General features: G+C 39.1%; 1 protein-coding gene across 1 annotated transcript in view; it reads right to left on the bottom strand.

Annotated features, from left to right (window-relative positions):
- CLVS2 (clavesin 2) overlaps positions 1–12,695 on the bottom strand; it is a 49,531-nt gene that overhangs the window by 33,406 nt on the left and 3,430 nt on the right. Inside the window, exon 2 of the mRNA XM_010226419.2 lies at positions 6,486–6,660. Within this exon, the coding sequence (XP_010224721.1) occupies positions 6,486–6,660 (175 nt within the window). The remainder of the gene's footprint in view (positions 1–6,485; positions 6,661–12,695) is intronic.

The following is a 12,695-nucleotide window of genomic DNA, read 5'->3' as shown; positions in this document are numbered from 1 at the left end:
CCAGAGCACCACCTCTTTGAACATAGCTATGCCAATCAAAACATGTGAGATGTGAATTGTCTAAATTTTTTTATCACTATGAAACATAAGCTGAGATAAAACCATTGCCAGCCAAACAATATAATTTCGCATTTTTGTGATGCTGCCTCCTAGAGAAGCTTCCCGCATGAGTTTTTTCAACGTTGGAGAAATACCATAGTAGTGTCTATGCCAAATGGCAATCTTTTATATCCCAAGTCTAGTTGGATTGGACAAATAATTGCCATAGGAGCTGAGCACTTGCTAAGGAGTATAAATAAAAAGTCGAAATGTTTTTCTGGGGGAGAGGGAACTTAGTTTTTTGGCTTGTATAATAGAGAGCACGTGCAAAGGTGGTATGCACAAAAGACAGTAGCAGAAAACCATCTGTGCACAGCCTAATATGATCACAGGGGATTTACAAGCATCACAGGTACGACTAGCTAGACTGATTTCAGACAATACAAAAATGACCCAGTATATCCTTATGAGGAAAACCTGAGAGAGGTGTGTATAACTTGTGCTGATAACACCGGCAATTTGGACAATATCACAAAGTAAAATTAAGATCTCTGAAAGATGATGATTTTGCCATTTTTTATATCAAGAAAGGGACTACAAATCTCACCATCTCCACTGGCAAATAAGAACTCCCAATTTCATGACTACAGATCTTTGATATTGCAGATGCATCACTGACAGTCACTAATAGATATTCATACAATTCCTGCTATGAACCCAGAAGCATGCAGTGAAATAACATAGGGTTTATAGGAGATGACATTTTGAAATAGAAGATTTAAGATTAATGTTGAGAAGAAATCTGAAGAGCAAAAAGCCATGGCAAGGTTTTCAAAGAATGTGGCAGACCTGCATTTGAGACTTGAAATTAAACTGTGTTTGAAGGGCTAGAAAATATAATGCATGAAATAATCTTACTATAGCAGGAAGGTGAACTCTGATCTTAACATGTCTTCTGTCTTTGACTTTATGATTTAGAAAAAATTAGTTCTATTTCTGAGTGGCCTTACAAAGAAGGAAAGTATTTATACTCCTCATAAACTTAAAATATTGAAGCACAGGGAAATATTTAGACCTTGACTGAGAAAAATCACTTCCAAAGATAATTACATATTTTGAAGCTGAGGAATGATCATAACCATATAGTTGTTGAACTGAGGCCTATCAGAGACTGCAGCAAGTTAATCATAGTGCCAAGAGTTAATTCGCTGCTCTGAGTTCAAGCTATAGAACCTTATCTTCTGCTAGTCATGCCATTCACCTTAGCATAACGTTTTTCAACTTACTCAGTGCAATTAGCCACTATCAATATTTAACACAGATAGCTTCAGTTTACTGATAAAAAGAAAAAAAAAAGGTTAGCATTTAACAAAAGCCAATGAAAGTGGTAGTCTGCATACACAAGGAGAATCTGCTCTTTTTTTTTTTTCAAAAAGAAAAAGAGTATTTTTCTCTGTTAACAGAACTGATTAAAGAAAAAAGGAAACTATAAGCACTTTTTCACAGGCTTCTGCATTGATCATGGCTACTTTTTTGAAGCAGGTGATAACTCCATACACCAAAAAAAAAAACTTCCCAAGTCCTTCCATGCAGTTCCACCACATACCCAGAAGCTCCAATCAGCCATTCTGACCCCAATACTGCTGGGTCATATGCACCAAGCAGACCAGCTCCTCTCTGATCAGCAGAAGGGCCAGTTCCTTAGCAGCCTGATGGCCAAAGGACTCACTCAGTATGTGAAAAGATCACAGAATCACGGGATAGTTGAGGTTGAAAGGGATTCCTGGAGATTATCTAGTTCAATCCCTCTGCTCAAGCTTTCTAGAGTGCCAGGAAGAGCTACAGGAACGCTTCCAGTAGTTCTTCTTAGGAGAAGGCAATAGATTTCAGGCTGATTAGATACCTGATATGGAGAGCATTTGGATTGCAATACCACAAAAGGCAAAAAAAAAAAAAAAAAGTGTCAATGAAGACCAGTGCAGAAGTAAGGCAATGCAAACAGCAGGAGGATGAGGAACTAAGGCTGCTTGGATGGAAAAGGGAAGAAGGAATGGGCAGAGAGGGTAGCTGTGCCAGCTAGATCAAAGAGCCTGAATAAAAGCCAAGATCCCAAGACTAATCATGTCTTGCTTACAGCAAATATCTGCAAAACGCTGGCAAAGTGCCCACTCTCTTTCTCGTGCTGGTTCACAGGGAGGATGACAACCTACTGCAGCCGGTTACTCCACCAGCTCAAGTGGCAGATGTCTGGGTGGTGGATATTTAACTCAATTAAGGATTCTTGCTGTAAGATGTCATACATCAGTGTTTCTGGGGGAAAAAGGGGAGTCAGTTAGCTGTTTCTTACATCTTGTTTCAAACAGGCAGTAGCCCACACAGGGCTAAACTCAAAAAGAATTTAATAAGGAGCTCTAGAGTTAGCCCATGCTAGAGTTAAGACTTCTGGTTAAGACTTCTGGTTTGAGGTTTCAAGATTAAATCTTCAAAAGTATGGACTCTCCCTGAACTGGAAGTAAATGGCAGCTGGACTCTGAAAATATCAAAGGTGTCTGAAAGTCAGACCATTCCTGTCTCAGTGGGCGTCCCAAATTAGCAGATGCTTTTTAACTGCTTTTTAACTTTTCCACTTTCAGTGGAATAGCTGGAAAAAAAAATAGCATCCCGTCATTTCAAAAATGTGTTTGTGAGAATAAATAAATCAGCATATAGAAGGAATTCACAGATTTTTTTATTGACGAGTTTCATAAAAGTAGCCATCAACGAAATTAATTATTCTGTCTTCAAAGAACAGCGTTTTTTTTAAGTCCGAGCCGCTCTGAATAATGGTTGTGACTACGCAGACAGGCCTATAAGCAACTGAACTCAAGGTCTGGCCATCAAGTCGCTCCTCACCTTGCAGGTGAAGCTGATCCAGACAGCAGGTGAAGAGTTAGAAGCAGTGACCAGTCCAGCCCACAGTTTCCAGGATAAATTGTTAGAACACATTTTTTGATGGCCTTTCTAGAAGCAGGAGAGATCAAATATATGCAAACCCTTTTAAAAAGCAAGCTCTTTGGAAAAATACCCATTTCCACCACTGCTACTGAACTGGTATGGAATTGCTCTTTGCAAGCATGCTCATCCAGCCTGGTCCAGGACTAAGGGAACTCAAGCAGGCATCGGTTATTTGCAGGCAGTTTAACTGCATCTCCTTGGAACAGGAGATATTCTCACTAAAGTCTTGAAATTTTACTACTTTTTAATATCCTCCCCAGCACTATGTGAAATGTCATGACCCTGATCTCAAAACCTAATCTCAAAAAAACTCAACTTTTAAGAGTGCTTTTTTTTATGCTTTTGGATTTGGATGCACAGCTGCTTAAAGCTCTTTTTTTTGTGGCTTCCTGCTAACTGATACTCATTGCTAGTACTGAAAAATTATTCCTTAATCTCAATAGTAACAGTCTTATGTACTGCACAGAGCAAGTTACCATATAACTATATGAAGTCAAAATAATATTTTCAGAGGCATGTTTAGTCCTAGAAATTCCTGACTTATGAATGGTTGACTTTGTAGCCTGTTGGTTGTATAAGTGTAGTACAGAACTAGTGGCAAATTTAAGCAGCCAGGCACCCTAGCTGCCGTAGGGGGGACTCACAGCTTTCCTGGCCTGCAGAAAACATTCCATCTAAAAATTAAGACCTGTGACCACTGCACAGATTTGGTCACTATAGTGCTGTTGGGATGGAAATAAAGGAAATTCATATAATCTTTGTCATCTTACAGATATTCACTCTCCTTTAACATTACAAACTCCATAGCTGAAAGGCTCCTTTCCTGAAAACAGCTGCATGCACTTACAAGGTCTACCTAATGTATTGAATTCAGTCTGGGGTATGATTCTTTTCATCATGCTCCCACTTAACATCTATATGTGGATAAAGTATAGAGCAGAACTTTTCTTTAATAGAAAACTATATATATTTACATGTCTTACTTTCAAAAGCAGTTTCATAATAAAATAAGCAGTTGTGAAAAGCCCAGAAATGTAATCAGCTCTCCTTGGTATGTGCCATATTCAATACACTGCTCACCATGGAAGCTAAGCAAATGCAATACAAATTTAGTAGATTTCATTCAGGAAACAAAGAGATTCAGTTAACATTAAATTTAGTAGTCGCTAATCCCACTTCCCCTATCCCCTTCCACCTAAAAAAGGTAAATATTTAAATTCCCCAATGGTAAAGTTCAGCATCTCGAGCCCTATTAAATGTTGTAAGTCAAAGTAAATTCCATTTCTCTGATTAAACAGAGAATATTTCCAAAGATCATAAATAAACAGTGTGTGCGAGTTTTCCTTTTCCATACCACCTGATTAAGCACTTTTGACCTCAGCTCATTCAGAATTATGTTTCTGCTATATATTTTTGTCCCAAAGAAAGGACAATCTCTGTTGAGGGTAAGAAAGTCTAACATTTTAGGTATGAAATCTTGCAAGGAGATGCAAGTAAACTCCGGAATTTTCCAAAGTCTGTCCGCATCATATTTCCCTCATGCTTTCTTATTCCCTTCATGATCACCTTTCTTTAAAGTGATGATTTCCCTCCAAGATGACCAGCACAATTGTTCTTAGCCTTTTTTATTGATTCCAATATGTATATACTTAGAAATGTGCTTATTAAAGAAGAAAAAAGAAAGGGCAGAAATTAAATATAAACAAGCCCCCAAGTAGCATAGTTAGAATTTGTTAGTATAGTTAGGATTTGTTAGACTCCAACTAATTGATTCTTCGGAAGATTTGTGGCAAAAACTTGATAAAAGTTGCTGCTTACAGACAGTGATATCCATCACAAATTAGGACAGACACTTCAAGGGCTGGGCAAGATTACCTCACATTTGCCACTCCAGGACCTTTTCATACCCTATTCTGGAAAATTTAGTGCCTGCCTTTTACATCACTGAAATCAGCAAGACTGAAGATAGCGGCCACAAAATGAAGCTCTGGGTGCTGGCTACTGCCATATGGGAACCTGCAAAGCTGGACTTTTTTTGCTATAAATTTCAGCTGGGCATGGAAAGCTAAAGAAAAGGATCTCACCCTGACTCAGTTACACGTCAACTGATAGTAGGCAAGCACAGTGAAACTTCACAGTCTGGTAGGTCACACATTGTGTTTTCAGACGCAATTACGTGCTGCAGCTCTCCTCAAAAGAACTCTCATACCCGAGGCAAAACCATTTCAATACAAAGACTACTACAGTATTTATTCATGTTCCAAATGGAAAAACAAAAACATAAACCTTGCTGCCTTACTTTGAAAAACAGCACAAGAAAGAAAAAGCTTTCAAAACAATAAATAGAAATGCAGAAATATTTCAAATACAGATCACACTGTTGCCTTCTTATATGGTTCTCAAGACCATGGAATCACACCACTGTGTAAGAATATGCAACAAAATGACAAATTCAAATCTCTGCCTGATGGCAGCAACTATCCTTCTGTGCAAGAACAACCTGAATGCTGGTTAAGTCATTTCAAGATATAGATCGACACTCCATATTACTTCTATACATATTTCCACATAAAGAGCAATATCAAAGTGAAGAAAGTTCAAAAATAAGGTTGTTATTTTGTTTTATATGAGTAATAAAAATGTAAAAATGATAAAAATATCAAAGAAAAATAATATATATCCTTGTAAAGCCAAAACACACTGTCAGAGGAATGAATTGCAGGTATTTCTATCACAGCAACTCAAGTTTGCACAGTAAACAACTACTTTACAGATTCCAGTTTTTCATTTTAATGGTCATTAAAGATCACAGGAAACAGCCAAGAGATATGCAGAATCCTTTTGAGCAATGTTCCTGTACTATGGAAAGTGCATTTACAATGAGCAAGAAAGAAATTAAATCACCATATTCTCAACCCTGCAAGCTGCTATTCACATGAATCCCAATCGCACAGTCAAGTACGTGCTGAACTTTAACTGTTCGAACAGTCCCAGCCTCCTGTCTAATCAATCAGAGTGCCCCACACTTTCCAGGACAAGTGATACAGTGTGAGCCTCTCTCCAGTGGAATCAATGAAAAAAAATGACCTGCTCTGGCAGCAACACTATTTCATTAGCCCTGTCCAAAATGACAAGAGAGGAACTGATCACTTCTTACTTAGTACTGCAGAAGATACAAGGGTGAATTTACAGTAAGTCAACACTTTGGAATAACAATGGAAAAGTGACCTCTTATTTATGGAAAATTAAGGGCCTACACACCTGGAAATACTATAGTTAGCCAACCAAGTTCATAGAGTTTCTCCTTTGCCTGCTCATATCTCAAACAGCATTAATGGCTTTGCTATTTTGAAATGTCACCTTTCCTGCATTTGGAGTTTGGGATTTTTTTAGCCATCCAGCTATTTAATGAACCGCAAAGAGAAAAGATATCAGGAAGTGCAGAGCTTTACCTGAAGGCCCTCTATGGCTAATCTAAGCATGCTTGGAGTCAGCTTGGAGGCCTGCTTGAAGGTGAAGTTGCTCCAGTCTATAATCAAAACAAATCCATTCACTTGAAGCTCGGGGTCTTCGATCATGGCTTCTAGAGAAAGAAGTATGGCACGCAAAATATCCACCAGTGTGTACCTGTGAATGTTAAGGGGAGACTTGATTAGGCCAAGCTTAGCAATACGCAGAAAAGACCTCGATCAGAGACTGACAGAATTTCTAAGCGTTATTCCCCTGTACCATTTAAAGAGCTTAAAACAAAGGAATGTATATGCATTCTCAGAAGTCATGGGAATGTAAAGCTGTGAACGTCTCAAAAGCTCAGTTTAGTTGGTCTCATCCTCTGAGGCCAGATTATATGCATCATCACCATTAGCAAGTCAAGATAAATCTAAAAATATAAACCACTAAGAAAACCTTCATGTTCGCCATAGAAGATTCAGTCTCCAAATTTGCCTAAATATCTACGCATGTAATGAAATGTCTTTAACATATCTATGCACGCCTGTATAGATGTGTATGTATATGGTATGCGTATATGCATATATGTTCCATCCTAAAGTTTTCTTCTCTAATTTTCCAAAAATTCTTTCCACCTTTTCTTTTTTTTTTCAGATTTAACTTTTTGCAATTTTTGTACGTTTTTGTAAATGCATTTTTTTCCAGGGTGGGGGAGAATGTACTTCAAAACTTATTTTGAAGGAAAATGTACAAAACCTGGATTCTTATAATTTCTAGCACAATTCCACCATTGAAGAACTGTTAGGCCAGGACCTCTCAATTTCAACAGGTGCAGTAAAACAAAACCCTGCTTGCCCAGGGTAAAACGCCCCTTGGGAAAACAGGGGCTGATATGGCAGAGGCAAAGAAATTGCACAGCTTAGGGCGCTTCCCCAAGGGCAGCAACTGCCCCAAGCCCAGCTGCTGTATGCAGCATCCAGCCACCCTGGGAAAGCGCCAAGGTGCTGCTGAGGTCTTTAAATGAGCAGATAACCCACAGTGGCCCAGTGTAAAGCACAACCCGAGCAAAGATGAAACCATTAAGAGGTTTTTTCCCAAAGAAGCTGCACATAAAACGGGACATTTAGGGAGTGTTCTTCAGCATCAAGACTATAGTGGGTTTTACTGGCATAAAATAAGATTGGTTCTGTGTACTTAGCATATTTGCAGATCAGCCTACCCGTCTGATATAGCACAGATGCTCAAAGACTGTGGAGGGCATCCAATTAAAGTGAGTATTAAAAAAACACTGTATAACTTGTATTTTGCGTTAGCATCACACTTAGCTGGTGTGGTGTTGAAGCGTTTATGGTTGGACTCAATGATCTTAAAGGTCCTTTCCAACCATAATGATTCTACAATTCTATGATCAGGATAAAAACACACATGGTTGGCCTGCAGGAGTCAGGCTTATGCTGTCATTTTAGGGGTCCGGGGCAAGGTCTGCTGCTTCCTCCTTGACTCTTCAATGGCTTCACAACCACTGGTATGCTATATAGGGCACTGGAGGTATCAGAAACACTAATGTTTTATCCTTTTCTGAAATTAGATATACGCCCTACAAGAGGACCTCCCAGAGGAGAGCTTGCACAGAAAAAGAAAAATAATAAACATCAGATAAGTCATTAATAAGATGTCACTAATGCCTCCGTTTGAGGAATATCTTCTGTTAGGATTCATGCTTACAGGAAAGGGGCATGAGAAATACTCATACCTTAAAATTAGTCACAATGCCACTTGACATGTATGCAATGCCATCCAGAGAAAATTATTCTCCAGGATGGGAACTCCAGCAAAGCAGACGACTGCTGCAAGCTCCTTACATTCAGTTCCAAGAAGGTCCCACATTCAGCATCTAAGGTCCTCCCTATGAAGGTTCAAGAAAATACCATGTCTTGAAATAACGGCTCTCTGATCTGCGTAGCATGAAGCTGCTGGGTATCTGTGGCATAAAATATTCTTTGTTGGTTCAAGCCTTTGAGGTAGCCCATAAAATGTTTCTAGATATATCTATGTTTATGCATATGCACATATTAACACATATATTCCTCCACACTGACATATACACCTAATGATATCCTGAACATATTTAAGTCAGGGACAAAACTGTCAGATGTCAATGAGATCAGGATTTCAATCACCATAGAGAGTAACTGTGGCGGCAGGGCTAGGTCTGCAGATATCCACGTGTTCACAATCACCGTAACTCTTACTACAGCTTTGCTTTGTGTAAGCATGAGTATGAAACCCAGTCCAGAGTAGGAGTGACAATGTTATATGTTTACACACCAAACAAGACAAAAGGCTCTCCTACCAATGAAAACAAGCTCTAAAAAAAAACAAAGATCCAGCTAAAAGCAAGAAAAAAAAAACATTTCTGTCAGAGGAAGTTATCTGAAATACTCTTTAAACCAAAGAAGCTGCATTAGGAGTACGCAGGGATATCTCACTCACAACCCTGCCTTCCCCCTCAACCCCTATCACTGTTTAGAGCAATTAGTTGGAAATAGAAGCTATCCTTCATTCTGTGATGGACCTCTTCTCTTGTTTTTGATATATTCCTTAAGTACACTACAGAAAACCAGACAAGAAAGACAATCCATTAGTGGATATTTTAAGCAGCTTTTACTCTGAACTCATGCTGAGGCAAGCCAGAAACGTAAACCTAGTGTGACAGATGAAATCTTAGGTGTTTCAGATTGTGAGCTGAGTATTGAAAATATCAGCTGAACATCCTGAGCTAATGAAATATGATTAAAGAAACTATATTAAAGCTTTCACACAGCACAGAATTATTTGCATAGAGACTCCTCTCTAACCCACTCCAATCTCATGTTGTCCAACATTTCACCTCACTGCCCCTACTGTTCACGTCTGCACCAGGACGCAAGGAAATTGGTGCAAACAGAAGTTCCTCCAAAGGGTTTCCATGGGCATTACCACAACACACACTCCTTTCACAGTTCGGCTTAAGGGACATGAAAGCTCTAGGTGTAAAGTGGGGAAAAAACACTGGATGCAGATGCACAAAAACTACAACTATACTACTGCCTTATAGTCAACCACAACTTAATCTAAATCCTATATGCACTCTCTTTATGCAGTTCCATGTAAACTATGCCCTAGAGACGGTCTCCAGAGAGGCACTAGAAATCTATGACTGCAGTGTTATAGCGAACAGAAAACACTCTGTGAAGGGAGGAACTGTTTTCAGCAATACCTGTGCTGTGGTCTTCCTGCACAAGGGGAATAATTGCCAAAATGCTTCTTCTACCAGCTTTCAGTTGGGTATGATGAAGCATTTCTCGCCCCTTTGTAGCTAAAAGTTACTAAACTCCCGTTGAAAGCAGAACTTTAAATCCTTCCTGAAGTGTGATTCCCTTGAAGTCTGGTATACCAGTTTAAGGGACTTTTGCATTAGTCTACGTTTAGCAAACTCCATTTCTGTAGAAATACTGCACCCAGAGTGCTACATAAAAGGTGCTGCAACAAAGAATTACTGTTTTAAAATGGGCTTATATTTTATTGTGCTGCAGACTGCTTTCACCTTTTACAAACTCTGATATAGGTAGGTAGTTCATTTTCCTTAAAAGACACCTCTCAACATAAGAAAGCTTCAGCACCAGCCTACCCTCTCTTCTGCATTGCATTACTGGAGCCTTCATTCCACTCCAGGTAACTTCCATACAGACACTGAAATCCTACAAAAAAAAGTGAGATAAACAGGATAAGCTGCAAATGAGTGTGAAATAGATTTGGTCCAAGATGGTTTTGACTGACTTTGTACTTTAATACAAGAAAAAAAAAGGACATACTTAAGAGAATAATTTTAAGAGAATTAATTTTAAGAGAACTTAGCGTTCAGTCTGAAGGGAAGATCTTACTTCTTTTGTTCTTGTTCTTGTGCTCAATAGAACATACCAAATTTTCACAGCAATATCCAAAGATTACAGCAAATAGTTATCACCTGACCCCCATTCCCTTCAGTTTTTAGGATGTTTATCTAGGGACAGCAAGAACCTGACTTTGCTCTGAGACTAGTTTTAAAATGATGGCTCCAGTGCTGTGAAATGTACATACTGTAGCTAGCAAGGTATCACTAATTCCTAGGATAATCCAGAATGTTATGATTAATTTAAACACATTTAATGTTCCCTATTTATAGAACTATGCCTAATTCAATAGAGAGAACTTTTTAGCACAGTTGTTAATGTGAAAAAGCTGGGGAAATGTCATCACATATGTAATGCACTCTTTAGAGTAATGCATTCTTCATGACCCTCTTCTATGTGAGTTCCAGGCTTGAGCTCAAATGAAATGAAATGGGGTCTAGTGTGCAGATACACACTGCTATCTCTCAAAATTTTTCATTCAGGTCGACTTTGAAGCAAGGAGCCTGGAATAGGCTTGACGTGCTAATAGCCACACTGACCGTTCCAGGCTTCAAGATAGCTACCATTTATATAACAGCAACAGAGCTTGCTCAGGTAGGTCTTGATTTGTCATTTAACTTGGGAACAGGGCAACTAAAATAATTAACTGAACATCCCACTCTTGTAATATAGCAGTGGCAGCAATTTCCTCTTTGCAGCAAAGAAAAGTCCTTTGAGAATTTCTTACGGGATCTGAACAATTCAAAGTATTTCCAAGGATTTCTGGGAATCAACAGACTGACAGACCATGCCATCAACTCTTATTAGTACATTTCACCATGGTCTTTCACTTTTACCTCTTGGTTAGGTGGTCTGTGCACCCACTTCCTTCTCAGAAGCTACTGTGATTCCCACTGGGCCAACAGCAGAGGGCAGGGAGGAGGCAGAAGTCTCATGTCACATCCAACTATGTCATCTGTTTTCAACATTTTATGCCTTGATGATGTAGATGGCACCAAAGCATCTGTTTAATCAGATTCTGGTTCCAGCCAATTCCCATGTGTGTTATCTGATTCATAACAGCTGCCCTAGTAACGCTGTGACTGACATGCATCTTTACTGATATCAAGAAATCTTTTGTTATTTTGAAAGTTAAAACTGAGTGGAATGAATTTGCACCTCTGGATGCAAATGGATATGTAACTAAAAGAGACATCAGGAAAGTCATCTTGGTTTGAATTTAGGCCAGGTCTGTCCTGCAGGTCTCGAGAACATAAGGAACACAGAGCTGGTTTTGAAGGCTCAGCACCATTCCAGCAGGTGACAGTCTCTGTCAAATGAAACTAATGTACAGTCTCCCTGAGTCTCCGAGCCCTCATCCCATTTCTAATCTACTCCTTTCTCTCAATATTTTCAGAATTCCACTGAAAGAAGAGCCCTCATGATACACAAAGGAGTACTTAGAAATGATGCCTCAGATCTCCTTGGCTTGTCAGGCTGGGTACAGATTTGAACCTTAAATGATGGAGGATGGAAACTTTTCATATTATTCTATTTAACCAGTAACAACAGGTCCCAGGGACCTTATTCAGAACCTAAGCTCTACCAATGTTGCACAAAGAAACAGAAAAATAGAAATAGCCTCAAAGATCTCGCCAGATTATCTTTTAGATTTATCTTTAATATTGTTCATAGAACTACTCCTATTAGCCTAAAGTCTAACAGTGACTGCCATGGATGAAGACTCAGCTCAGTCTTACTTTCAAACATATACTGAATCCATTAACCAGACAGTTTGTTATTGTTGTTAGTATTGCTAGCAATAGGATTTATTTTGTCATACTGCCTCCTGCAGAGCTTGAAAAGCACCCTGCCAGCTCACGTGGGGTGAGTTGAGGAGCAGACTAGCCTCCCAATGGCTGCAGAATTTAAGTTTTCATTTAACTGGAGGAAAAGTTCCTAGCACTTTTGTCATGAAAGCAAATAAATGCACACTGTGGCCCTGCATCTGCCTTCTGTAAATCAGCTGAGGCAACAGCAGAGTTAACACTATCAAGTGCAGTGCCTTTCCATAGTCACTAAGGATGTGCTGGGCTCACTGGGTCACTATGACACAGACAAAAACTAGGTATTACTCCATTTTCCTTCTGCTCAGGAAAGTTGTTATATAACTAATGCAGAAAAAGATCTCAAATAAACAGAAAGTAATGAACTTGTATACAGGTGCCACGAAGTATACAGCAAAAATGGCGTGAAAACAGATCCTTTGCCACTACAAGCTAAAGTTAATTGTACCATTAA

The sequence above is a fragment of the Tinamus guttatus genome, unplaced genomic scaffold (genome assembly GCF_059628265.1).
Source record: "Tinamus guttatus ecotype Peru unplaced genomic scaffold, ASM5962826v1 Tinamus_guttatus_pri_ptg000141l, whole genome shotgun sequence".
In the NCBI taxonomy this organism is placed as follows: Eukaryota; Metazoa; Chordata; class Aves; order Tinamiformes; family Tinamidae; genus Tinamus; species Tinamus guttatus.
Note: the sequence above shows the minus strand (reverse complement) of the source record. Positions and strands in the feature narration are given on the sequence as shown.